This window comes from Capra hircus, chromosome 28, assembly GCF_001704415.2.
Source record: "Capra hircus breed San Clemente chromosome 28, ASM170441v1, whole genome shotgun sequence".
Taxonomy (NCBI): domain Eukaryota; kingdom Metazoa; phylum Chordata; class Mammalia; order Artiodactyla; family Bovidae; genus Capra; species Capra hircus.
Window position 1 is genome coordinate 1,899,250 of NC_030835.1, and position 27,704 is coordinate 1,926,953.

The 27,704-nt window shown below is 54.1% G+C and overlaps 1 protein-coding gene across 3 annotated transcripts in view; it reads left to right on the forward strand.

Moving 5' to 3' along the window:
* OGDHL (oxoglutarate dehydrogenase-like) overlaps positions 6,188-27,704 on the forward strand; it is a 30,700-nt gene continuing 9,183 nt past the window's right edge. For 2 of the 3 annotated variants that reach the window (XM_018042624.1, XM_018042622.1), the window contains exons 1-16: positions 6,219-6,323; positions 9,449-9,653; positions 11,428-11,595; positions 15,174-15,276; positions 15,703-15,818; positions 16,758-16,912; positions 17,607-17,753; positions 19,454-19,544; positions 21,921-22,100; positions 22,252-22,380; positions 23,262-23,441; positions 23,715-23,867; positions 24,392-24,494; positions 24,627-24,755; positions 25,776-25,926; positions 27,460-27,587. In XM_018042624.1, coding sequence (XP_017898113.1) covers positions 9,450-9,653; positions 11,428-11,595; positions 15,174-15,276; positions 15,703-15,818; positions 16,758-16,912; positions 17,607-17,753; positions 19,454-19,544; positions 21,921-22,100; positions 22,252-22,380; positions 23,262-23,441; positions 23,715-23,867; positions 24,392-24,494; positions 24,627-24,755; positions 25,776-25,926; positions 27,460-27,587 — 2,137 coding nt within the window. In that variant the 5' untranslated portion in view covers positions 6,219-6,323; position 9,449. Of the gene's footprint in view, positions 6,324-9,448; positions 9,654-11,427; positions 11,596-15,173; positions 15,277-15,702; positions 15,819-16,757; positions 16,913-17,606; positions 17,754-19,453; positions 19,545-21,920; positions 22,101-22,251; positions 22,381-23,261; positions 23,442-23,714; positions 23,868-24,391; positions 24,495-24,626; positions 24,756-25,775; positions 25,927-27,459; positions 27,588-27,704 lie in introns of all 3 variants that reach the window. The other variant, XM_018042623.1, reaches the window with a different exon arrangement.

The window sequence follows — 27,704 nt, forward strand, 5'->3', positions numbered from 1 at the left end:
CTGTATCCAACTATGTGTCTATTCATTGGAAGGACTGATGTTGAAGCTCCAATACTTTGGCCACCTGGTGCAAAGAGCCAACTCATCTGAAAAGACCCTGATGTTGGAAAAGATTGAAGGCAAAAGAAGAGGAAGACCGCAGAGGATGAGTTGGTTAGATAGCATCACTCAGTGGACATGAGTCTGAGCAAATTCCAGGAGATAGTGAAGGACAGGAAAGCCTGGCATGCTGCAGTTCACCGGGTCCCAAAGAGACACGACTTAACGGCTGAACGACCACCATGTATCAACAGCTCAGTTGTTTCTTATGAAATCAGTTTGGATGCAACCAAGAATGGCACTGGTTATTCCCTAGAGCCATCGTCTCTACGGCCACACGGTTCATATCATAGAAAGACACTACCCCAATTTTATTAACTAACCTCAGCCCACACTTCATCCTTGCTTCCACTGGAAGTTAATTATACTGCTGCAGTTTCTAAGTCACGTCACTTAGGGTTGCCCAAATCTTTTTCCAGGAAAAAAGCTTAATGAGCTTGTGGAAGCTAGGTTTCTTACCTTCTGTTCTAATGCAAAAGGCAAGTAAATCAAGTGGACCTGCATTCATAATTTGCAGATACACTGGCGTTTAGGGGTCACGGATTAAACTGAACCTGCCAGGCCAAGATTGGGGTGACCTGTTCAACACAGCAACATTTAAGGTGAACTGGGAGAGTCTGTTACATCATGGGAAATGCCTGTATTCTAAGAAGTGGCTCTGCAAGTTGTGAAGACAACCCAGCCACGGCTGTAGTAGAAGTTTGAAAACTACACAAGGAAAATAGAAACAAAAACTCTGCATGATAAACTCAACTGAGTAGTTAAGTTTGAGTAAAAGGATAGGATATGAATATTTTTCATATAATTTTCTGTGCTTTCAAACTTTTCTGTAAAGAGTATTTATCGACATTGCAATTGGAAAAAAAAAATCTTGACTGTAAAAATCAACTCAGTTAAGCGTGCTCATCTTCTGATTCAGTGTTTTCTTTTCGTTCTGTTCCCTTGGTTTCTGTTTTGCTTTCCTGCATATACAGGGTCGAGGACTCTATGAACCTGCTGAGAGCCACCTATGTATTCTGCAACCACCATGAAAGCAGGGACTGCTTGGGTCTCTCCCTCCATTAAGCTCATGTTAGTTTTCCAAGGGTAATGAGGAAATATTCTCTTGGCCTCAAAGAATAGTGTGGCCCAGCCCTGCATGAGGCAGTAACCATTTCACAGAGAGACAGGAGGGGTCTTGGGCACCCTCCAGGATCCTGGGGTGCACACCTGACTCCTCTTCCTCAGGACTCAATGCCCCAGCCCAGCTGATCCCTCCCGCATCATACCCCATCACGAGTGGCTCTTCCCCAGACCCCACGGGTACAACTGCAGTTCACACAAGTTTTTACTGTTCTTTCCTTGACTGGGGTGCTTCCTCCTTGCCTCAGCCCTGTTTCCTCCACCACCTTCCAGAACGACATATTTTTCTAAAACAAAATATGACCATGTCCCCTACTTAAACAAAGCTTTGAGGATGCAAAAGTCAGCTAGAACATCAGAGGCGCTTCCCTTGGGTCTGTCTGATACCTCCATTCTGACTTCTGCTCTGGAGAACTAAATGCCCAGCCAGGGAGAACCACCCTCCAACCATCTCCCCAGACCTGCCCGACCCGTGCTTGCCCCCCAAGCCTTTGCTCCTTCACTCGGCCAGTCTTTCCTTCTTTTCCAGGAAGCCCTTCCTGATACGTCTGTACACATCCCGATTCCCTAAGAGGGCAAGCTTGACGGGCTGCTTGGCTCTGCTTGGGTGAGAGCCCCCCATATCTAAGTGCTCACCTGTTGTGTGGGATTTCAAGCTTGTTGCCTCCATTTTACAGGAGACAGGCCCCTCTTGGAGAGTCACGGCTTTCTCACATAGTTGGCCGAGTCTCCCCACATGAGAGGCCTGGACTGGATTTCCCGGGATACTCCTTGACAAAGCTCATCAGGAGTGGGCGCAGGCCTGTCTCCCAGGTACCCATCTCAAAAAAAGGACTGGCTCCTTCCTGTCCCCTCCTCCAAACAGCTCGATGACCCACAACTCACCCTGACCGTGGAGAGGGGCCGGCTCTAGCAAGAGAGACGTGAGACTGAGTAGCCGAGTCCGTTGCAATGCCAGGTCCGGGTTCAGAGCCTGCTTGGCCGGGCGTTACCGGCGGGGCGCGCTTGGCGCGGGCAGAGTAAGGGCCGGGAGAGGCAGCCGCGGAAATGAGGAGGGATCTTTTTCAGCCCAGACGTCGGGTCTTCGCTGGAGCGCACTGCGGGGCGTCACCTCCAGGGGGAGCCCGAGGCCCGCCCCGAACAGTGCCCCAGCGATCTTGCGGGGCTGCCTCAGGTCCTCGCTGCTGGGTTCTTGTGCAGCTTTGTCCTGGGATCGTGTCCCTCCACACACGTGGGGGAAGGGATGTCTGGCCCTAACCTGCCATTGCAGCCTCTCCTCCCTTCTCTACAGTCTCCAAAACCTGCTCTCCAGGAGGCGACTCTGCATGCCCTAAGCAGTCAGGCAAGGTCTCAGCCCGAGCTCTTTCCCTCTTGCTGCTTCCGCCTGCTAGCCAAGTCATCTGTTAAACTCCACCTTCTGTAAAACTCTTACTCGTAGTTCAGGACTCCAGCCCAAAGGCTTTCTTACCTCCCTCCCCACCCCATCCTGCGAGGGACTCCCCGAGCTCCCGGTCCCACCTACTAATATCAACTGGCCCTCTCGAGGCCAGCACGCAAGCGGCGTCCATGAGCTCATCTGGGAAGACAGTGGTTCACCCACCGGCTGCCTACCCTCCTGCTGGCGCGGTGGTGGCGATTAATGAGTGGGCTGGGAGATCAGCTGCAGACACAGGCCGGCCACGCCCCCTGGACCCCTACAATGAATACAGGATACCCATTAAGAAATAGGAGGTGATCCTACGAACTGAAATTAAAATAAAGATCCTCAAGACCAGTAGGAAAAGGAAGAAAATGGCAGAACTGTCATTTAGTGGATGCATCTTATGTTTTTGTAAGTGTGTATCCATTCGAGTAGACTTGGATAAATGCATAGACAGTTTTGTAATGATGTTTACCAGCTGAGGCCAGTAATTATCTCCAGAGGGGGACAAAGGTGAAGCTGAGGCAGGTGGAAGGGAGATTTTCACGGTTTGGTCTGAATCCTTCTGTATCATTTAAATTCTATAAACAGAGTAAATAGACAACCAGAAAGAATACAACCAGCATATATACCGGAATAAATACAGACTTATACACAAGTTCTATCAGAAGGGGGAGGGGGAGGTTTCTGTTTCTGAAGATCTTTGCAGAGCCCATAGCCAGGCCTGGGACCTTCTCAGTCTTCTGAGAATGGCGACCATCCTCCTGGGAGCCTTAATTGCCCCAAATGTTTTCTTTAATCAGTATAATTAGCAGAGCATCAATTAGGCTGAAAGGTTCCTGCAGCAGCTGCTTCCATCTTTCACTGACCCTCACAGCCCTTTCAGTGACTCAACTCCCCTCCATGGCTCTCTATTTCCTCTTGTGACTCTGAAGATAACTGTGGGCAAATGGGAGGCTCTAGAGCCTACTGATTTGCTAGGGTTTGGTTCTTGCCTGCTGTTTCATCTTGTTTTGAAACTTTTTATTTTATATTGGGGTATGGCCAATTAACAATGTTGTGATGGTTTCAGGTGAACAGCGAAGGGACTCAGCCATACATATACACAACACACACACACGTATCCGTTCTCCCCCCAACTCCCCTCCCATCCAGCCTGCCACATAACATTAAGCAGAGTTCCATGTGTGTGCTTGTTAGTTATTCATTTTAAATCTTTTCATCTTTCCTAAGTGGCTCACTGGTGGCTCCAACTTGAATACTGCTCTTTCTTCTGAATCTGTATCTCCTATTTTGCAGTTCATTGACAGATTCCACTGTCCACTGGTCACTAAAGCCAGAAAATCTATCGGTTATCTTTGCCCCCCACACTCATACCCAGTCAACCATTACACCCTTTAGAACTGGCTCCTAAATGTCTCTCGAGACTACCCCTCTTTCTCTAACTCCACTGCCAGCCAGTGCGTTATTGCGTCGTACCTGGGGTTTTGCTCTTGCCTTTTACTACTCCATTCGCCCTCCAAATGCCACAGAAATCTTCTAAAAAACAAATCTGACCATGTCCCTCACAGCTTAAAATATTGCTGGTATCCAGTACCCTCCTGAATAGAGTCCAAGCCCCTTAACACGGTAGACAAAGGCCACGACTTCTCTGCGTGCATCCAGGCAGTTACCATTCCCTTCATGCTTCATAGCTCTGCCTCTGCCTGCTGAGCTTTCCTGCTGGAAGTCTTCTGTGCGCACGCGTTGATTATTTTTCTTTCCCTGTATCCATTGCTATTTCTTGTGCTACCTGCCACCCATGAACCATCTGCATGGCTTCTCAATCCAGGTGTATCTCATATGGCTGAATTCAGGTCCCCTCTTCCTCACTTAAGGCAAAGCCAGATCATTTAATATCTCTCTTCTTGGAATTCGGATTTTAAACATCATAAGCTCCTTGAAGAGTTAGTCCATTGCTGGCTCAGTCCTGCTTCCTGAGACTAATTCTCCAGTTTTCCTGTGATTCTAGTTGTCCTTTAGACAAGTTTCCAGTTAGTTTTTTTCTAAGCTAGCCAGATAATTTTCTGGTGCTTTTAATCAAAGAACTCCCAATAAACCCAGCCCTTCTGCATCAGAGAAACTCTTACTTATCCTTCAGAATCCAAACTAAATATCCATGTACTCATTCAACAAGTATTTACTGAAAATATGCTATGAATTGGGCACTATGCTGACTGCTGGAGATATAATATTAAACAGATATGCTTCTTGGCCATATGGACCTTAAAATATCTCCAACTGAACAAGTTTTTTGGAAAAGGGACTTTAGGTGCAGGATAGAGTTAATGACTCCATCCTGGCACCCTACCAGTATTGGTATGGGCAATTGCTTAATTACCTCATATCTGCATCCCTCAATCATCCCACAGGGAAATTCTCCTGTGTTGAGATTAAAATTCAGAGGTGCAAGTGTGGAAGCAAGGAGACCAGTTTGGGGGCTGTTGCAATAATCCAGGGGGCAATTGATGGTGGTTTGAAACACAGGTGAATGTGTTCCTCTAACAGGAACTCTTAAGTATAAACAAGATCAAAGCCCAAGAGAAGTACAGCAGGAGCTCCCCAAGCTAACAAACAAGTCACTGATAATGGGATACCAGTCACTGATAATCAGAGAAAAGTGGATTAAAACAATTATATGACACTGTGTCTGTTTTTCTGGCAAAAATTATGGCCAGACACTGCCAAGTTTTGGCGGGGATATGCAGATTTAAAAATTCTCTTTCACTGTTTATGGGAACGTAGAATTGAGAAGCGATGTAACACTGCCGACTCAAGTATACACATAACCTGGACTTCCCAGGTGGTACTAGTGATAAAGAACCCACCTGCCAATGCAGGAGACACAGGAGATGTGGGTTTGATCCCTGTGTTCGGAAGATCCCCTGGAGAAGGAAATGGCCACCCACTTCAGTATTGTTGCCTGGTAAATTCCATGGAGAGGGGAGCTTGGTGGGCTACAGTCCATGGGTTGCAAAGAGTCGGACACGACTGAGCGTAGCACAGCTATACACATACTCGTGACCCAGCAATTCAGCACCCTGTTAAATATTCCAGAAAATTTCCACACAGGTTCTTAAGGGAATGGGTAGGAAAGTGTTCATTGAGGCAGCAAGGAGGTGGAAGCAGAGTAGGCCTCCGTAATTTGGATAGTGGATGGGTAAAATTTGTATCAGGTTTTGTGATAAGCACTTAATATGCCTTATCTCATCTTTTCTTCAAAATAACCCTAAGACTGGGACTTTTAATAGTATTCTGTTTTACAAACGATAAAACGGAAACTATCCTTCCATACGCAAACCGTCGTTAATTTTCTGGTTCACTCTCCTTAGTGTTCGAACGAAGACATTGGGGTTCAGGGGCTCAGCAGAGTGCCAAGTTTCCCAGACAGATGGGACCCTCTCTTCCTGGCCCCGGGAGCTTTCCTGTCTGGGCCTTCAGCACCGCGGACAGCGCCAGCGGGGCAGGGCTGGGCGGGGCGTCCTCAAATACGTCAAGACGCGTGGAGTCTCCCCGGCGCTCAGCCCACGTCGCCGCGTCTCGTGACCCAGGTAATTGGTACCTTGCGCTCCGCATCATCTGCTCGCAGCCCCTTGACCCGCAGCCTCTGGATCGCGCTGCCGCGCCGACCCCCACCGGCCGGGTGAGCGCGGCGGCCCCTCCCCTCCAGGTCCCTGCGCCTCCTCCCCTCTCGCTGTCTCTCGGGCCTCCCCTCTGCTCCTCTCTCCCGGGTCCTGGGGCCCCGCAGCCCGGAGCCGGGGCCCCGTGAGGCGGGAGGAGTGAGCGTGATCTTGGCTCCGTCTTTGGCTGGCTGCGGCCTCCCCAAGGACACCCCCGCCTTTCGCGTTCATCCGACCCAGCGGGTGCAGTTCTGTGAAGCGTTTTGCGCAAAGGAGCGAAGCTCTACCGGTGGGGCTTCAGACATCGGCGTGGGGTCTCTAGCCCAAGACTGCAGACTTGTCCGCGCCTTTCGTGGCCTGGGGAGGGGCCTACTGCCCTTCCCCTCCTGAAGGAACCTGGGCTGCGGAGAACAGCGCTGGGGAGGGGGATGGTATAGCGTTATGTGCTTGGTGGGACTGGCAGGCAGCTTCGAAGTCTCAGGACCTCGTTGGGGGAGGCGGGAGGTGGGCAGGGCCCTTATATACGGCTTTAATCGCGGTTTCTGCTCACAAATGGGGAAACTGAGGCCTTGAGAGAGGCAAGGCTGGCTGGAGGTGGCAGCCAGCCTGAGAACTGATTCTCCATCTCTCAGGGAAATGCGGGGGATGAGACAAGGTCCCAGCAGGGTACCATGATGTCCATCCCTGCAGCCCTCCGCACATATCCTGTAGCATATTAGGACAGGCCCCTTTTACCTTTATCCTTTTCCCACCCCTGGGCTTTCGCTCAGGCCCTCCATCTCTGCCAAGGAAATAAGCACACCCCCTTTCTACCCTGCTTCCTACCCCAAGATCTGCCCCCTTGACCTTCCCTTGGGTTCCGTAAACTAAGGTTGGGACTTGTTCCTGAGAAAAGGCCACCCAGATCCCAGAACAGGGTGCCATAGTAGGCCGACAGGAGTGAGAGTCTAGGCTCTGCTGCTGCCCAGCTTCAGGGTCTGGGGAAGGCTCTGTTAACTGATCTCTACAATGGGCGTATGGCAGAGCAGTCCTCAGCAGGGCTGCCCAGGTAGGGGCTTATGTGAGAGAGGCTTGGTGGCCAGGGCTTCTACAGTTGTTATGCTTCTGGGGGTGGGGATGGGGATGGTACTGACTTTGTCCTTAGGGAGGAGACCACCAAGACCTATCCAGAGCAACCTGCCTGTTAGTCTACTGGAGGCTGAGCTGGGCTCTTCCCTTCCCTGAGTAAGCAGAGCAGGCTGGGACTTTGACTGCAGGTACTGAGGCTGACTCTGTGCCCAGAACCTCCAGGGCTCCTGCACCCCCAAGCCCTGCTGGGGTTGGGGCAGGGGTGGTTGGCTGGCTGCCCTCCTGTCAGGCTGGGTGAAGGCCACAGCAATGTGCAGTGGCTTCCCGGATTACTCAGTATTTGTAAAACACAGTGTTCCTGGGCTGGGCCGGGCAGGACACAGGCAGCCCCCCCCCACCCCCCTGCCCCAAGCCACCCCATTTCCCAGTGGGAGTGGTTGCCGGCAGGGAGCAGCTCTGTGTTTACATCACGACTGGGCAGTGAGGAGGGCACGGGCTCCGGAACCACAGGGCCCCACCACTCGCCAGCTTAGCCTCTCTGTGCCTGTTTCTGTATTTGTAAAATGGGACGAGAGAAGTGCCCACCTCCCGGGACTGTTGGAAGGGAGAGAGGAGCACGGTGCCTGCCCCCAGGCCAGCGCCGGCTCACTGTGCTCTTATTCTCATTGCCACAATGGGCATCTTGCTGTCAGGCTTTCTTGCCTTGGGATGCGGAGGTCAGAGTTTCCCCATTGGGTTGTTTAGAGTCTTCTGATGTTCCAGGCCAGTAGTGCCTAGGCCCTATGGCCATCTGGGCAGGGGCAGCAACCCTGTATTTGCCCAGGTCTCAGGGGCTATGAGAGGTTGAGAAGGGGTTGGCACCCTGACCCTCTGACCGCAGATCTCAGACCTTGGGGCCCCAGCCCACACCTGGAGGGTGCCACTCCAGGGAGAGCCAGCCCCTGGCAACCCTCACTAAAGCCTAGTGTCACTGGGCTGGTGGGGCTGGACAGGCCGCTGAGTGTGTGGAAAGGAACCTTCTGGCACTTGGGACTCAGGTTCCAGCTGAACCCATCTCCTTCCTCCCTGCAGTGCAAGGCAGTTTTGCTTTTTAATTTTCCTTTGTTTGGACTTGCTGCTGGTTGCCCCAAGGAGCCCACTGTCCCTCACTCAAGGAGACCACCCTCCCCTTCCCTCTGCCTCCTGTAAGTTTGGAGGGAAAAGGGGAGGAGATGCGCCAGGAGGGCTGTGCCCTGCCTTGGAACATGACTTCTTGTAAAATAGAAGGTCCAGCCAGCTGTTCTGGAGACTTGGTTGAACTGGTGGGGAGGGGAGTGCCCTGTGGGCTGGGCACACCTGGCCCCAGGGCCATTGACTTCGGGCCAAGCCTAGGCAGGGAGGTACACTTTCTGGGATTGAGTTATGCAAGGGGAAGCCAGCCCTCTTGCCTGCATGGCCCCTGGTGGGGTGGCTCTGGTGCTGCACCCCACTCACAGGCTGGGGTTCTCTGCTCAGAAGGGCATCAGCAAGTATTCAGAGGGAGCTGCTCTGTGTTTGGGCAGTGCTGGGGAAGAGAAGGGAGCTCTGCGTACAATTGTTTTGGGGGTATTATGAAGGAACAGAGGTTCTAAGAGAAGGCTCTTCTCAGAATCCCTGTCTTCTGTTGCGGCGGAGGGGGGAGGGAAGGAAGGCCCCCACCCCATATAGACGTAGACTCCTGAAAGCCCATTGTTCATGCATTTTTCCTGGGGAAGAGCAGGTGGCTTAGTGGGGTCAAGGAAAGTCGCTTGTCACTTTTGGTCACAATGACCAGAGATCCAGCAGTGCCATGGGCCTTGAGATAGTACAGCTCAGCCAGAGCCCTTTCTTCTGGCGTTTTCCTGACCAGGCATGGTGCACCCAGCCCTTGAAGGACTTCCCTGCCTGAGTTCCAGGGCGGCTAGGGGCCTGGCCGACTGTTTCTCTCTCTCTTGTGCTGCCTAGCCCAGGGTCACCTGCCCAGTAGGCCCGCTAAAGGCCATGTGAACGGACAAGTGGCTGCCGGAGCCTCCTTCCATCCTGGTCCTGTGGTTTACGCTTCTCTTTTATTGCCTGTGTCCAGGATGAGTCAGCTGAGGCTGCTGCCATCCCGGCTTGGGACACAGGCCTCAAGGCTCCTGGCCCCACATGGAGTCCAGACGTTCAGCTGGTGCAGCAGGTCGTCTGGGCCACCAGCTTCCTTTGCAAGCAGCAGAGTTGGAGGTGGTTCCAGTTATATGGAGGAGATGTACTTCGCCTGGTTGGAAAACCCCCAGAGTGTCCACAAGGTTGGCACCCCTCTATGTGCGAGAGAAGGTCCTGAGGCTGGGCTGTGGAGGGGCAGTGGGGAGAAGCAGCTTGCCTGCTGAGTGACCCTGGGTAGTTTCTTTGCCTCTCAGGTCCACCATTGTCTTTGTTTGTGAAAGAGCTGGTCCTCATATTAGGTGAGGAAAGCTCATTGCTCTGCTGTTGCTGAACTAGCCAGTGGCTGGTGGTCTGGCTTGAGATGCCCAGATGATGCCTGCTCAGACACACTTCCTCTCTGTCACGCTGCACTGTGCCAGGTGGCCCCTTGTCCTGTGGTTAGGAGCACGAATGTTTATATATATATATATAGAGAGAGAGAGAGCGGGTGAAATAAGTACACACTGATGGTAGAAAATAATAATAATGAGAATGAAAAAATAAAATCCGTTGCCAGGGCAAAAGTAAAAAGTGAAGCTACTCTCTCTCCATTCACAGTCCTCAGAGGAAAGGAATACGTTCACATGATTCAAAACGAAAAGTATTAGGTTCTACAGTGAAAAGCCTCCCTCCCATTCCATCTGCTCAACTCCTACCTGTCTGGTCCCCAGTCTATTCTTAATTTCTTCTGTATCTATTCAGATTTTCTTTAGATAAACTTATTGCAAACATAATTCTGGATTTCCCCCACCTTTACACCAACAAATGGCTTGTAATGTCTACCGTTTTGCCGCAGGCTTTTTTCATTCAGCGTGCATCTCTAAGATTTTCAGTGTCAGCACCTGAAGAGCCCCGTTTCTCCCCCCAGCTGTGCACTATTCCACTGTTTGGACGGACGTGCCACGCCCACCCCCAAGGACGGGCCTCTGGCTCGATGCCCGTCTCTGGCTGCCGCGCCTGCTGCTACACTGCATCACCTTTGCGTTCATCACCTCGAGTGTGTGCAGCTCACTATGGGATAAACTCCGCAAAGTGCAGCTGTTGGGCAGAGGGCGTCTGTACACGCAGTTGTGACGGATGTTGCCCAGTTGCTTCCCGCAGGGAGCGTGCTGTTACCCTCCCACTGGTGCTGTTTGGGAGGGTGCCAAGGCAAGCGCGTCCCCTGTGTGCTCTGCTGGGCCACGGAGGTGCCGATGCATTTGTCCGTCTGGTTTTTGTTTCTGCTCAAAGAGTAGCAAACCATGCGTCCTCTTCTGTTTCGTTCCTTTACAGCATATCTTGGCAATATTCCACATCCATAACAATAGATGCATCTTTTAAAAAAAATACTATATGGTTTTCCAGAATCTAAATTTACCATTATTTAAATGGTTTCCTATTGATCACCACTTAGATTGTTTCTATGCTGCCATTTTTGTAAACTGTCCTGCGGGGAACATCCTTGTACCTGTAGGCACACCTGTCCAAGTACATCTGTAGAACAAATTGCTGGCAGTGGAATTTCTGGTTCAAAAGATACATACATTGAAAGTGTTGAGGACCTGCCTGCCACATTGCCCTCGACAAAGGCTGCCTCTAATCCCAGTGTGTGAGGGCATGTTTCCCCCAGGGATGGAAGTCTCTTTCATACCTGAAGCCCCTTGATCACAACTTATACCTCGCCTGCCAACCCTCTACCAAGCTGAGTCCTGGAGGATCTGACTCTGGATGGGGGCCTGGGCTGGTTGAGAGGGATCCCTGGACAGGGTCTTAGGAAGGAAGGTCCTGAGAGCTATAGTGATGAAGGAAGACCAGTGTCCCCTGGGGTCCCAGTCTGGACCACACCCAACGACTCTCAGTCCCTAACTCAGCTCTTTTCTTGTTTCTGCCCCCGTCCAGTCCTGGGACAGCTTCTTCCGGAAAGCCAGTGAGGAAGCCTCTTACAGCCTGGCTCAGCCCCAGGGTTCTGTCGTCTCTGAAAGCAGGCCGGCAGCATCCAGCCGGACCGAGACCAGTAAACTGGTGGAAGACCACCTGGCTGTACAGTCCCTGATCCGGGCCTACCAGGTGAGCGACTGGAGGGCGCAGGCTCCTGGGTGTGGCAGGCGCTAATGACAAGGAGACTGGCTCAGCTCCAGGCCACCTCAGAGCCCTTCTCCAAGCCCTCTGTGGGGGGCTCTGACCCCCCCTCCTGCTCTTTGCCACACTACCATCCACGTCGCTTGCCATCGCCCTTCATTTTTTGTGCGGACTGGTTTGTTTGTGGTCTTTCTCATGGAGTGTTATCTATCTCCAACACCACTGTGCCCCAGTGCCTGGAGGGGTACTTAGTGGGTGATCGGTTTCAGTGAGTGTTGAATGAAAGGTGAATACGTTGATCCTTGTTGATGTCCGTTTTCTCCTCTTGACTGGGCATTCCAAGAGGACAGGGCTGATGTCCAGCAGGAGCTTAGCCAGTGTTTGTGGGACAAATGAGTGAATGAATGAGCAGCTCATGAAGCAGCCCTCCGCCCATCGCTTGCTCTGTCCTGGAGACTTAGGCTCCCCGTGGCTGGGTTCCCAGGCTCAGCCCCCGCTATGTCAGAGTCCTGATGATGTTCCCTATTCTCGGTCTTGATTCAACAGTACTAATTGGAGGGCTGTTCTGGGTGTTCACGCCATAAAAATGTAATCATTCAGGATCTCTCTGGGAATCGGTGGCAGAAGGTATTTCATAAGAGAAACTTGTCTTGAAACATGCAGAAGGAAGGCTGAGGGCATCCTGGCAGCCACTGAGTGGGAGGGTGCCGCACAAGCTGCTGCAGGGCTCCGGGGGGAGAGGGAGGCCTTAGCACATGGAGGGGCGCCTTGCCTCTGAGTGAGGCTCTCTGCGTGGGTTGGCAGCTGCCCACCCAGGGTGTGCTAGCTGTGCTGGGGTGGAAGAGGATGGTGCACAGGATCGGGCTCCCCTATTGGTCTCAGGACCCATGGATCACGGGCCACTTGGGAGCAAACAGCATTGCTGGTAATGACATTTGTCTTGGCTGGCTAATAGGCAGGATGCGATCTAACTGTTGACTTTGAAAAAGAAGAACAAGGAACATAACACTTTATATGAAGTATAAGGTATCATTCAGAGTGCGGCCCGAGAGCCTGATCTTCCAAGCAGAGTCTCAGTTCTGCAGTGGGCCTTTGGTCTTTCGTTGTCTGAGATCACAGCACCAGGGTCCTTCCAGCAGGTCAGTCTCTGGATTCAGGAAGGTTACTTTGTGCTGGCTTGATAAAAATCTGCCTGATGCTGAGTACTTACGGGGTGGGCTGCGGCGCCTCACAGGCCAACTCGGGGCTGAGCTCTGCTTTGACTTGCCTGCATACACTACTGAAAAAAACCCCAAGCTGCTGCTTATTTGCAAACATTTAGAATGTAGAAGAATCATGTCTCAAACCCTCAAGCCCATCATTACAGTGCCGCTCTTGATTCATCTTACCCACCTCCGGCTCCACCCACAGGCCACTGATTATTTTGAAGCAAATCCCAGATGTCGTTTCATTTCATTCATTGAATGTTTCAGGATGTATTTCTAGAGATAAAGCCTCCTTTAAAAATCTACAAATATACATAATAGCATTATCACTGCTAAAAATAGTAGTAATCTTTAATGTCATCAAATACCCAATTGGTATTCATTTGTGCCTGTTTGTCTCTAGGATTTCTTTTTTCTGCTTATTTGAATCGAGATTCAAACAAAGCCACAGGTTGTGATGTTGACACGGCTCTTCAGCTCGTTCTCTTCTCTGCAGGCTCTTCTCCATTTCTTTCTGCATTCCTTGTTTGTCCCATAGAGTTTTCTTGAGGCTGGATGTTGCTGATTGCATCCGCGTGGTATCACTTTATCTGACCCTTTGTCCCATGTGATTTCTGTAAAGTGGTGGTTATATCTAGGTGCTTGACCCAACATAGATTTGATTTCTTTGTTGCAAAATCAGCTTCCTGGTGGTGATGGCACTTCATCAGTTAGTAGCTAAGGATAATTATTTCCTGGATGCATTAAGTCATTAGGAGCGGTAAAAGTGGTGACAGTCTAATTCTGTCTTTGTTTGGTACCTGAAATATTTCCATGGGGAGAAACTTTCCTTTGTTAGCTCGTTTAGCCTCAGGTACAAATTGTATAGGGAAGGTAGGGTCAGTGCTTGATTTTTTTTCTTTTTATTGATGGATTTTCAAAATTATGATTTGGTTCCCTAGCATCTTCCAAATATGGCAGATAAGGGCTTTTCTTCTTTTTCTTAGTATGATATGAATGCTTGGATTTAAACACATTTGATGAATTTCGGTCTGCTACAGATATTCTCCTTATTGTTGCTCAAAATGTGTCCTTATTCCCAGCCTCAGTGGTGTTTGGTAGAAGGTGATTTGAGCTCATCTTGTACGTTTCTAATAAGCCAGCTCTCCGGAGAGTGAGGGAGTATTTGCTGTTACTGGTTTGGACGTAACTTTTGGGTTCTTTTGATGGTTAGAGACAGGAAATATGTATTTTTTTAAAGATACCATACTTTATAGGTTTGTACTGATGCTTCTATACGTGCCAAATATAGGACTGAGGGTTTGTCTTTGACTTCGTCAATCTTATATCACCGTCTTCTTTTAAAAATATCAAAAATAGAGATTCTCAAAGACGCAATACAATGACATATTTGATTTTTCTCATAATCCATACATGACAAGCTAAGGATACAATTCTAGTACTACCACTGCTGGTTGGAAATATAAATGAATTTATGATCTTTTTATTTCTGCAGTCCTGTTTGCCTTTGGGGAGCATTCTGCTAGTCAATTGGAATAGTTCCTCTCTATATAGTTATGCCACAAAATGGATGCATTAATTCATTTATCTTACTTTCAATTTTTAAAACTTAATTTTGTTTTTTAAATTTATTTATTTTTAAATTGAAGGATAGTTACTTTACAGAATTCTTAATTTTGTTTTATAGTGATATAAAATATTTATACGATTCCAAAGGCAAGATATAGTCTTAAAAGTCTAGCTTCTAGCCCTGCCACTCTGCCCTATTTTGTCCTTTCCCTGTGGTAATAATTTTTCTTATTTTTTGGTTTTATTATTTTACTACATATTGTTCTAATGCTCACATTTATTTGTAGGCATTCAAATAGATACAAGTATATGCAAGTCATATATTTACTTTTGTCTTTCCTTTCTTAGATAACAGGTAGTTTATTGCAAACATTTTTATATAATTTGCTTTTTTGCTTAAGAATATTTTGTGGAGACAATCTCATTGTAGCAGTTAGGAATTTTCCTCATTCCTTTGAGCAACTCTGTGCCTGCATGAGTTTCCCATATCCACTTGTCAGTGTCCTGCTGATGGACATTTGGGAAGTTTTTAGAATTTTGCAATTACTGATAGTACCATAGTAATTATTTTTGTGTATGATTCCTTCCTGTTTCTGAAAGCTGCTCGATGTACTTTTAAACCGAGTTGAGCTCCTGCTGCCTCAGTTGCTGTGCTGGGGCTTCACAGGCCTGCTAGGGCCGGGGTGCTGGGCACGTGGAAACTTGAAATTCTGAAGCTGGAAGTGAGGGGCCTGGAGTCTCAGTGTTGGTGGGGGTCTGCTCCACTCTGCCTTGGCCTTTTCTCCTCTCCAGATCCGGGGCCACCATGTGGCCCAGCTGGACCCCCTGGGCATTCTGGATGCGGACCTGGACTCCTTTGTGCCCTCAGACTTAATCACCACCATTGATAAACTGGGTGAGAATCGAAACCCTCCTGTTGCCCTGGCAACGTGAGCCAGCTGACGCCTGTGCCTAGTGACAGGCAATGAGCCTGCGGTGCCCTGGGTCTCGGGTCTCAGCCATCAGTCTGAGAGGCTTTCTTCTGACCCTTGCCCATCTATGCGTCGGGTCCCTGCGAGGGAGGGCTCTCCATCCTCCCCAGCTGGTGCACCCACTCAGCAAGTTTGAGACACCTGTCCAGGCCCTTCCTTGTGATGGCCAGCTTGGTTCTGACTCTCACGCCCTGTGCCCTGCGGACAGAGGGCCCTTGACCTTTAGGCTGGAGCTGGTGGGAGGCTGCTGGGGGCGCTGGAAGGAGGTCTAAGGGTGCAGCTAAGCTCACCTGCGCCTCACCTCCCTCTCTCCTGCCTGCCGCCCGGACTCTGCCCCATGGGCCTCCCAGCCTTCTACGACCTGCGGGAGGCTGACCTGGATAAGGAGTTTCAGCTGCCCACAACCACTTTCATTGGAGGCTCCGAAACCACCCTTTCTCTACGGGAGATAATAAGGCGCCTGGAGGTGAGCGCGGGCAGGCGTGTCGGCACACGTGATGAAGCTTCTCCAGGGCGTGCTGCAGCGGGGAGGGAGGGGGGCGCTGGAGGGAGGGAGGGGGGCGCTGGAGGGGGGGAGGACGCTGGAGGGAGGGGGGGCGCTGGAGGGAGGGAGGGAGGGGGCCCCTGGAGGGAGGGAGGGAGGGGGGCCCCTGGAGGGAGGGAGGGAGGGGGGCCCCTGGAGGGAGGGAGGGAGGGGGGCCCCTGGAGGGAGGGAGGGAGGGGGGCCCTGGAGGGAGGGAGGGAGGGGGGCCCTGGAGGGAGGAGGGAGGGGGGGCCCTGGAGGGAGGGAGGGAGGGGGGGCCCTGGAGGGGGGGGGGGGGGGGGGGGGGGGGGCCCTGGAGGGAGGGAGGGGGCCCTGGAGGGGGGGGGCCTGGAGGGAGGGAGGGAGGGGGGGCGGGCGCTGGAGGGAGGGAGGGAGGGCCTTTCCTGTTCCAGGCCCTGAGGCGGCCCCTCTGCTTCCTGGCTCCTCGTGGAGTGCCCCTGTCCCCGCAGAGCACGTGCTGCCAGCTCGCGGAGTGCCCCCTGTCCCCGCAGAGCACCTACTGCCAGCTCGCGGAGTGCCCCTGTCCCCGCAGAGCACGTGCTGCCAGCTCGCGGAGTGCCCCCGTCCCCGCAGAGCACCTACTGCCAGCTCGCGGAGTGCCCCCGTCCCCGCAGAGCACCTACTGCCAGCTCGCGGAGTGCCCCCTGTCCCCACGGAGCACGTGCTGCCAGCTCGCGGAGTGCCCCCGTCCCCGCAGGGCACCTGCTGCCAGCTCGCGGAGTGCCCCTGTCCCCGCAGGGCACCTGCTGCCAGCTCGCGGAGTGCCCCTGTCCCCGCAGAGCACCTGCTGCCAGCTCGCAGAGTGCCCCTGTCCCCGCAGGGCACCTGCTGCCAGCTCGCGGAGTGCCCCTGTCCCCGCAGGGCACCTACTGCCAGCACATCGGTCTGGAGTTCATGTTCATCAACGACGTGGAGCAGTGCCAGTGGATCCGGCAGAAGTTCGAGACCCCGGGCGTGATGCAGTTCTCCAGCGAGGAGAAGCGGACCCTGCTGGCCCGGCTAGTGCGCTCCATGAGGTCAGGCCCCCAGCACCTTCCTGGGAAGCCCCAGTGGCTGGGGGGCCTGCTCCAGGGCTGTCTGAGACATCCCGAGCCCTAGCTGATGAGGAGATGCCTGGCAAGTGAAGGCAGGGCTGGGTGGGGCTCCAGGAAATGACACTGAACGAGGATGGACCGGACGTAAGGATGTCCCTGTGTGGAGTGAGTGTAGCAGGGACTTCCTGCAGGTGGGGCAGAGCTGGGCTTCTGTGAAGCTGGGTCTGCCCAGGACCGTGGGGCCCTGGAGGAGCCCCTGGCCCAGCTGCTGGGAATAAAGTGGCTCCCTGAGCAGTGACATGTGGGCTGGAGTTTGAATTGAGCCGTGAGGAGGTCTTTGGAACATGATGAGAGAGCTCCAGGGCACGTGTGCTGGAGGGCAGCGAGCCACGAACCGTGGAATGGCTAGTTGCAGCAGCTTGACTGGAAGGGGAAGAGAAGGTGGTTCCTGGGAATGGATGCAGCCAGAGGCCTCTGGTTAAGCTGGGAGGAGCCTCAGCCTCCCCCAGACCTATGCTGCTTGCTGGTGGGGCATCAAGGTGTCTGTGCTGGGCCCCGGACTGTGCAGAGAGACGTGACTTCGTAGCTTCCCCATCCTGGCACCCTACTCCAAGCCCTCAGGAAGAGCCCTCACGAGCCCCTGCCTCTCCAGACTTCTCTTCCCTTCCCCAAGCAGGTTTGAAGACTTCCTGGCCAGGAAGTGGTCTTCGGAGAAGCGGTTTGGCCTGGAGGGCTGTGAGGTCATGATTCCGGCCCTGAAGACCATCATCGACAAATCCAGCCAGATGGGGATTGAGAACGTCATCCTGGGGATGCCGCACAGGTGGGCCCTCCCTGCCTCAGCCTGTGCGTCTCCCCCAGGCCCGGCAAGCTGAGATGGGTGTGTGGCTTTGAAAGTCAGAGTAGGGGTGTTGTTGGGACCCAGGGTAGAGGCAAAGGGGTCTGGAAAGGTCTGACTCCCTGGGCCCTGGCTTGCTCATCACAGAAAGAGCCGAGAGCATGGCCAAAGCCTCTGGAACCAGGCTCTCTTGGGCTCAGCTTCTCTCTCACCATGCTGCCGCCATCCCCAGCAATACTGGGATGACAGAAGGGGCTATGTCATCCTACCTGAGGTTCCCGTGGAGTGGCACAGCCCAGAAAAGTGCGATGAGGGCAGAGCCTGGACACATGGGCCTGGGTTGGCCTCACCTGGTGGGAGGTCTCTGGAGGTCAGCTGAATGTCTCTTTCCCTGGCTTCTAGCTGACCACTCATTTCCCTGGGACCTTGGTAAAGACTTGGAAGGTTGGCCTGGCCACTGGGCAGTTACCTCTGAGCTGGAGCCTGTGGGATAATGAGGAATATAGCCAAGGCAGACAGGGGTCCTGATGAATGGGCAGGGACAGGACATGCTGTCTGTCTGAGGGGCAAAGCCTCGGTATTTCCCATGCCCATTTCCAGCCGCTCATAGCGGGGCCAGCCCCCTACTGCTTCAGCACTGGGGCATCAGGATGAAGTGTGAGGAGGGTCCCCAACCCGTGCGCTGGCCTGCCAGGAGTCCAGGCTTTGTCTCACAGGCTCTGTGCCCTGGAGGGAGCAGAGAGGACCCCGTGGTTTCAGGGTGGCATGGCTTCAGGAGAACTGTGGGGGGTGGGGTGGGAACGGTGCTGGGCCAGCAGGCAGCCCTGGGACTCTGATGGCGCGGCACGGGCTCCTGGCCTGAGGAGGCTTCTTGGGGCCAAGGACTGCCCTCGGCCAAGCCTCCGTAGTTGAGAAGGGGCTTCTGAGGCTTGAGGGCTTTCCCCAAAGGGGCTGAGGGGTGTTCATCCGGTTCCTGTGCCCACACAGCCCTCCCTCCACAGAGCAAGAGAGAAGCCCGCCGGAAGAGGGCTGCCCTCCTGTCACGGGGCCCCGTGGGGCTGGAGGTCATGCCAGAGTATGTGCAGGCCTAGGGCTGGCGTCTGCTGCTGGGCTATGGGAAGCGAGTTCTGAGTCACGCCTCGCGCCTGGCTCAGGCTGGCGTCCACCCCTGCATGTATTGCCCCGTGATGGCAAGTTCAGGCTGGACTGGAGAACCCCTGGACCTAGCTGCTTCCCCACAGCCCCCCCGGACGCCCTTCCCACCCACCAGACCTAAGCTCATCTCGGCAGGTCCTCTGGTGACTCCTAAGGGCAGAAACGTCACCTCTTCTGTATCTGCCCCAAGACGCTGCTAGGCTGGGCTGGGGAGCCGTGTGGGAGCGGTTGCGCTGCGTTAGCAGGTTGGGGTCAAGATTCTGGGTTGGGCTCAGCTTTTGGGTCAGGGAGGGAGTGAGTGGACACTCGGCCATGAGGCTGGGTGGCTCCCGGCTCGTGAAGGCCTCCTGAGTCTGGGGGGTGTGGGTGTCTGCTGGCCAGCTGAAGCTGTTCACATGCCTTGCAGATTGAGACAGGAGCAGAGGGCCGTTCCTGCTGGGTCCTCGGTGGGCAGGGAGCATGGTTATGCTGGGGTGTGTTGAGGGAGGTGGCCCCTGTGCCAGGTGAGAGCCCTGTCCCCTCTGGCCCAGGGGCAGGCTGAATGTGCTGGCCAACGTTATTCGCAAGGACCTGGAGCAGATCTTCTGCCAGTTTGATCCCAAGTTGGAGGCGGCGGACGAGGTGGGTGCCAAGTGTGGGTACCAGAGCCCCTGGAGAGCTGGGTATTGGAGGATGGACAGGCATGCAGACGAGTGGGAGAAAGCCCGGGGGTCAGTGTGGGGCTCCTGAGGTACTTTGGAGCCAAGTGCTCTGATCTCAGATAACTAGGAGAATCCTTGGATAATCTGGGCCAACCTGCTATCTCCAGCCAGGGAAACTGAGGCCCAGAGAGGTGCAGGGGAGTGCCTGAAGTTACTCAGTTCAGCCCATGTGGCTGTGTCTCTGTGCCCAGAGTCCTGCCTGCCTGCCCGTAGGGACTCCTCACTCGCTTGTTTGCCCAGCACAGTGTCGGGAGGTCAGGACAGTTTCCTGTGCCCGCTGATGAGCAGAGGGCGCAGCTTTCCACCCTCACCCACTTCGGGGTGTGTTTACGTGTCATGTAGGCCTCGTATCTCATGCTTTTGTGCGTGCTGGGCCCTCAGCCACGTTGCTGTCTTCCGTTCCTCTCTCTCTCCCACATGCTGCCCATCACCCTGTTTGATGGCTCTCCTGGGCCTCCAGGCAGGACAGCTGTCTGCCTCCTCCGTGCTCCCTTTGCCTGAAGAACCGGGTCTGCTCTGGCCTTTTCCATTCTGTGTGTACGTGTGACTGTGTGTCTGTCTGTTTTCTCATCCAGGCTGGTAGCAAGGTGAGGGCAGGGGCCTTTCCCCCGAAGCCTGAGCACCCAGTCCTGGAGGATGGTTTGTTAAAATGAGCCATGTTAAATGACTGCTCTAGAACCATCCAGCGCATTAGACCAGAGCAGGACTAGAATCCACATCTGCTGGCTCCCAACTCATAATCTTTCCGCCATCACGTTCATTTTGCTCAAGCACCTTCATTCTCTGAGTCTCACTTTCCTTTCCTGTAAAACGGGGATAAAAATTCCTGGCCCCAGAATAGGTTGTGAGCAATTACAGATGACATGAGTAAACTATAAAACCTGGCCAAAGAGCTCTTTAAACAAATTTACTTTTTTCTTAATTGAAAAAGCAGTGTGAGCATCATTTGAAGAAAAGATTTCATAGTGAGAGTGAGTTTCCCTTCTGAGCCTGCTCTCCTGCTCCCGGGAGGCTCTGCTGTGGTCAGTTTTCATGTTAAGGTGTGTACTTCCAGAAATGTTCCACGCAGTGCAAGCACATGTAGGCGTCCAGCACAGCTTTATTTGTAAGAGCCCAGGTGAGCAGCTCGAGATGCTGCTGGGCACCTTGCTGGTTTCACTTGATGAGCCGTTAGTATTTTAGAGCTGCACACCAAGCTCCCCGGGCTTCTAATGCCCCTCTGGTTTCCACTGTCTCTTGTTGATGAGCATTAGGTGGTGGGATGAGTGTTCTTGCACACATGTGTGTGCATTTTTAAATAGTGTCTGAGAAATGCAGTGGCTGAAGCCGAGGAGGCAGGACTGAATTGCCCTCCAAACAGCTTGCAGACAGCAGCGAGTCTGCCTGCTGTGTGCCAGAGTCCCAGGCCACGCCCCCTTCCCTTACTCCATCCACCCTTTGCATCTTTGCCAATGTGATAGGTCCAGAAGTGATTGCATTTGAACATATTTCTCTGCTATGAATTTGAGTGTCTTCTCATGTTTTTAAGCCATGTATTAAACCGTGGTTTTAAACCATGCCTTTTCCTATAAATTCCTTTTCCTGGCTTTTGCATGTTTTTCCCTGGGGTCTTGGTGAAAAGTGCTTTATGTATTGAAGGAGTTAGCCCTTTGCTTGCATTTGTGTGATAAGTATTTTCCCAGCTTGATTTTCCTGCCCCCCAATACTGTGCATGGATCTTCTTCCCCCTTGACAAGCATGTTAGATTTTGGCTGTCTTATCCCTTGTGGCTTCTGAGGCTTGTATGTTGTTTAGAAAGACTCCTTGCTCTGAGATCATAAAGCGTGTCGTGTTTCCCCCGGTTCTGTGTTTTTGTCTGTTGCGTGCCCATTTTTGCTTACTTTGGTGTAAGGAATTTAGTAGGGGTCCTGCTCCAGTGTTTTCCCAGAGGCCTGGCCCATGGTCTTGACTCCAGTTAAGGGCTGTCCTCCATTCCTTGGCCTTCGTGTCGCTGGTTGGCCCCTTCCTAAGGGTGCCTTACCCGTCCCCAACTCTGCCATCACTCATGCGGAGAGTATGGTTGCTGATAATGTGCAGGGGTTCTGATGAGGGATCATGACCCAGGGAACCCGCCGGCCTTTCTTAGAGCAGCTGGAGGACAAGCAGGGCGTGTGCCAGGGTTGGGGGAGGAATGCAGGGTGAGTCAGGGACAGCACGATTTTCCCAGGGAGCAGACTCCGGGGGATGTCCCAGCCCCGCTGTGGACTTGCATGTCTGGGATGGTGGGGACTTCATCACAGGCCACGTCAACCTTCAGGGTTCCGGAGATGTCAAATATCACCTCGGCATGTACCACGAGCGGATAAATCGAGTCACGAACAGGAACATCACTCTGTCGCTCGTGGCCAACCCCTCCCACCTGGAAGCGGTGGACCCCGTGGTGCAGGGCAAGACGAAGGCGGAGCAGTTCTACCGCGGGGACGCCCAGGGCAAGAAGGTGAGCTCTCCTGGGCCCTGAGGACCTGGGTTCTGTGGGCTGGGCTCCCGAGGGGTGAGCTCCGAGGGGTAGACTCCAAGGTTCACGGTTGGGGCTGGGCAGCACAGGCTAGAGCATGGGAGCCCCTCCTGACTGATCCCCTGTCCTGCAGGTCATGTCCATCCTGGTCCACGGGGACGCTGCCTTTGCTGGCCAGGGCGTGGTCTATGAGACCTTCCACCTGAGCGATCTGCCCTCTTACACCACCAACGGTACAGTGCACGTTGTCGTCAACAACCAGGTGAGGGCCAGGGCTGCATGCTGGCCCTGTCAGCGCTATCTGTGCCTGGGTCCAGGCAGCACTCTGAGGAGCAGAGTGGGACAGTCCTGCTTCTAACCCCACTGCTCTGCCACTTAGCAGAGCGTGCCTTCAGCGAGATGCCTGATCTCTCAGCCCTGGTTTTCTGGTCTGTGGAATTGGGAGGAATATCCATCTGTGTGTCTGTCTCTGTGTTTATCTATCTCTCTGTCCTTCTCTCCCCCATCCCCATGTATGTGTGCGCACACACACTCATATACATATGATAAAGCTGTAGGGACAGAGGAAGATGGGTATAACCAGCGTCTACCCCAGAGGCTGCCCATATAAAATTAGATGCTGCCTTTAGCTCCGTGCAACCCAGTCTTAGAACACAGCTCTCACAGCTTTTGCTTTTAAGGCAACCGTGGTTAATGACAGCTCATCTTCTGAGCCTGTAAAGCCCTGGGTTAACGATTTTATTTGCATAGTCATTTAAGTCATTTAATCTTCACAGTATAGCCCTGTGAGGCAGGAATTTAATGAGCCCTTTTAATCAATGAGGAAACCAAGGCTTCGGGAATTTAAGTGCCTGGCCCAAGGTTGTAGAGTTAGTAATTGGTGAGACTGGGTTTTATCCCAGCTTGGGCTCCCTACTGCCCCTGTATAAAAATGATTGCGGAGAAAGAGCAGGTGTGACTCGCCTGGTGTTGCTGCTGTCCCCATGATTTCAAGGTCACCCACTGTTACCTGGTCATGTCCCCATCACCTCCCGGCCACGCCTGATGGACCTCAAGGCAAAGGCACCCCTTCCCCAGCCGCCAGGCCCCTGGCCTTCCAGGTGGCCATAGCTGCCCAGCTCTCAGCGCCTCCTGCTTCTGCAGATCGGCTTCACCACGGACCCCCGGATGGCCCGCTCCTCCCCGTACCCCACCGACGTGGCCCGCGTGGTCAATGCACCCATCTTCCACGTGAACGCGGACGACCCAGAGGCTGTGATATACGTGTGCAGCGTGGCAGCCGAGTGGAGGAACACCTTCAATAAAGACGTCGTGGTAGACCTGGTGCGTGTGGGGGTCCCGGCTGGGTGGGCTCGGCTGTGCCTGCTGCACCAAGCCCTCCGGGGCTGTAGCATCTTCAGCGGTCAGGGCTGGGCAGCAGGCTTAGTGCCACTGGGCACAGTCTCTGCAAAGGCCTGGGGGGGGGTCACTTGGTGACGGGTGATCGTGAGGGCTGGTGAGGTTTTGAAGGGTGTGGGCTGCCAGGTCTGCCCCAGTGAGAAGTGACTGTGTCAGGCACACTGCCTGAGCACGGGGACCCGCCCTCTGCCCCTGCAGGTCTGTTACCGCCGGCGTGGCCACAACGAGATGGACGAGCCCATGTTCACGCAGCCTCTCATGTATAAGCAGATCCAGAGACAGGCGCCTGTGCTGAAGAAGTACGCAGACAGGCTCATAGCTGAGGGCACAGTCACCCTGCAGGAATTTGAGGTGGGCCCCGTCAGCACCTTGCTGCAGCCGACACTCCGAGGGGGCTGCTGATGTGGCCAGCCCAGGGCTGGGTGCTGGCGACTTAAAGAAGTAGCCGGTATCATCCTTGTCTCCAGCAGCCCCAGTTATCAAGGGGGACAGAGGACCAAAGACACTTACAGCCTAGTGGGATGCAGCCAGTGCGGCGATGCCTGGAAGCCCACCCTCAGGCAGGAGTCCAGGAAGGCTTCCTGTGGGAGGTGGCCCTGAGCCGGGTTGTGCCCAGTGTCTTCTGTGGACATGCTGGCCCTCCCTCTTTCAGCTGCTCTGGGAGCAAGGACCATGAGTCTTTCCTGGGTTCCCACAAGTCCCTTGCCGAGTGCGATCCGTGGACTCTTTCCAAGATCCCCTGAACTCTGGGACTTTAAACTCTGGCCATAACGTCCCTGTGGGTTAGGGGAAGACCATTCCTCTAGAGCATGGTCACTCAGCCTGTGACTGCCCAGGGCGTCATTGCCTCAATCCAGGCCTTCGCCCTTATTCAGGAAGAAATCGCCAAATATGATCGGATCTGTGAGGAGGCGTATGGCAGGTCCAAGGACAAAAAGATCCTGCATATAAAGCACTGGCTGGACTCTCCCTGGCCTGGTGAGTGAGCAGCGTGTGGTGGGAGCCCCTGGGGCTGTGGGAGAGGCAGGCCTCCGAGTCCTAGGGAGATGGGCTGGCCCGGGGAACTGAGGCCCCACCGCCTCCCAGAACTCAGAGTCTCTGCCCTCTCAGGCTTCTTCAACATGGATGGGGAGCCCAAGAGCATGACGTGCCCAGCCACAGGTGTTCCCGAGGACACGCTGACCCACATTGGTGAAGTGGCCAGCTCTGTGCCCCTGGAGGACTTTAAGATCCACGTGGGTGAGGTTGCTGTCTGGCATGGGCCACTGTCCCAGACATCAGGCCCCAAGGAAGGTGGTGTCAGGAGTCAGGGAGGCCCAGCCTCATCCCTGCTTGGCTGTGGGTAGACAGCTGAGCTCTCCGTGCTTCCTTCATGCCCGTGAGGGATCTGTGATAATAACTCTTCAGGTGAGCAGATATGGGTGCCATGCTCCCCAGTGAGTGCCGCTGACAGGCCTCCATGGACACCTTGGGTCTCCCCAGTGCCTTTGTTAGGGGTACCCCTGGATCAGACAGGAGGAAAGCAGGGGAAAAAAGGCTTCCCGTGGAGGGGGCAGTTGGGTCTAGAATGTTGGGGGGCAAGTGTGCCAAACTGGGCAGATGGTAGAGGGGGACCCTGGTCTAGCAGGTGGCCACTGGTATGCTTCCTGGCTATAGCTGTTGTGGCCTCCACCCAGGCAGCCTGAAGAGCCCCGTGGTGGTAGTGGGGCCCCCGTGCACCCTCTGAGCAGCTGTGGGTGTTCCAAGAGGGTTTCACCACTTCTGGGGCAAGCCCAGGTGTCTTGGGGCACCGGCTCTGTGCGCAGTCACAGCAGGTCTGTGTGGGTGTGGGGCTGACGGCAGGCCAGCCTGGGCCAGGTGCCTGGGCTCAGATGCAAGCACCTTCTGTATGAGGGTGAGTGAATGACTTCCCTCTTCTGAGCCTGTCTTCTCATCTGAAAGGCAGTGAAAGTCGGTACCTGCGTTTCATTGGAGAAATGTCCCCTGCTCAGCGTATGTGGCACGCGCACGTGGCCGACGCTCACCTCCTCCTCCCCGCAGGGACAGTGGCGGTGGAAACATACGCGCGGGCCAGCCTAGCACCTTGGCTGCAGTGGTGGGGCTGGAGGAGGGGTCCCCTGCGCCCTGCCGGGCCCCTGGCTGGGGGGAGGGGTCCACAATGAATATGCTCACACCTGGCGCAGGGCCCAGGGACCATAGCTGTCCCAGGCGAGGTGGCCAAGCTCCTGCACCCCTCAGGCTGGCCCTTCCCTCCCCCAGGCCTCTCTCGAATCCTGCGGGGCCGTGCAGACATGATCAGGAAGAGGACGGTGGACTGGGCACTGGCAGAGTACATGGCCTTCGGCTCACTGCTCAAGGAGGGCATCCACGTGCGGCTCAGCGGGCAGGACGTGGAGAGGGGCACGTTCAGGTGAGGCTGGGGGTGGAGGAGCCCAGGCCCGGTGGGCACGAGAGCTGGAGTTCAGCTGTGCTGCGGGCCTCTCAGTTGGCCCAGGGACTCTGGATGGTCATTTCAATGAGGGTTAAGAGGAAAGCTTCTTTTAACTGATTTTTTTTTTTCAATCCCTGGCTGAGTGTTATGGTCTAGAGGAAAAGCCGCAACCACTGACCACCGTGCAGGAAAGGCCCACTTGTGTTTTCCCAACACCCAGTGGCAGGACAGCTGCCTCCACACGGCTTCACTAACTTGTGGCCAATCAAGGACAGGTCCAGGGCCACTGGAAATTGGTACACATTGATCTACACATACTCCTGAACATAAAATTCGCTGGTGTCCTAATCATTATTTCCTCATCAGCTCCCCAAGCTTGAAGGCTGGACACGTTTTAGGAATGACAGGTTAATAACTTGGCAATGCGAGTGATTGTTAACTCCAGTGTCCACAGGTTGATTTGCTCATTGTGTGTTTTGCTGAACTTCCTAAAGAATTTTCCTTGTCGGACCAGGTGCTACAATGAGCTGCATCCGTGCCTCACTGAGGAGATGGATGTGGTATTTCTAGGCTCTACCCCTATGCTCCACCGTTCAAAACTAAGGAAGGAAAATCTCAGAGTCAGAAGGGATTAAAACAAACAGTTGATTGGCTGAGCCCTTCGAATAGATCTGGAATACCTATGATTCAGCAAACGGAGAATAGCTCAAAGAAATACTTATTCAGATAGCCAGGCCATCTGAAAGCTCCTGGGCCTCCTCTCCGCCCCCATGGGGCCAGCATGCAGAGCTGACTGCTCTGCGTAAGCTCTTGGCTGGTGTCAAGTCTTGTGGTCATCAGTGGTCCTCAAGATCCTTTGTTTCCCTTTGAACTACTGCCACGCTGACTCCCCACCGCCATCTTTCTTGTTTGCAGTTTAGAGTTCACACTTCCTCTGTTGGGGACCCCGGATGTTTGGGATCTCCACTCAGTCTCTGCCATGTTAGTGAGTCCTGGAGATGTGGCTTCCAGAATTCAATAGGCTATCCCTCCCTTGCCCCAGTCCCTCATTGCTGCTGGCCCTGCTCCAGCCAGGGCTCAGGGCCACTCCACTGCACCTCCGTTGCACGTCAGTCCCTTGAGGTTTGGCGTTCAGCCATGGGCCCCTCCTAATGTGCCGGAGTTCCTGTCTCCTGTGATCCTGGGCAAGGCAGGCGAGCGGTGAGGGAGCTAGCAGGGGGCTGGGGGACAGTGCCCCTGGAGTATGCCTTCCTAGGGCCTCGGGTTCCACCCAGGGCCTGGGAGGTTGGCATGGCCGGTCTCATGGGACCCTCCTTATGTAGGAAGCTGAGACTCATGTCTGTGCTCCAACACCCTCAGGGCGTGTGTGAGGCGGGTGCCGCTGGGAGGGGAGGCTGCCCCGAGGAGGGGCCGGATGGCTCTGACTCTCGGCAGCGGCCACCAGCCTGTGGGCTCTGCCAGGTGTCTTGCCCAGCCCACCGCCTCCCACCCTCTCCTGGTCTGTCTCTCCAGCCACCGGCACCACGTTCTCCACGATCAGGACGTCGACCGGAGGACGTGTGTCCCGATGAACCACCTGTGGCCTGACCAGGCCCCCTACACCGTGTGTAACAGCTCCCTCTCGGAGTACGGAGTCCTGGGTGGGTCAGAACTCTGCCTGCAGGCCAGAGAGGCTCTGGCCCCTCAGGGCATCTGGAGCTGGGAGGGGCCGAAGGAGCTGGGAGGCCCCCGGAGGGACCTGGGTCATGAGACGGCCC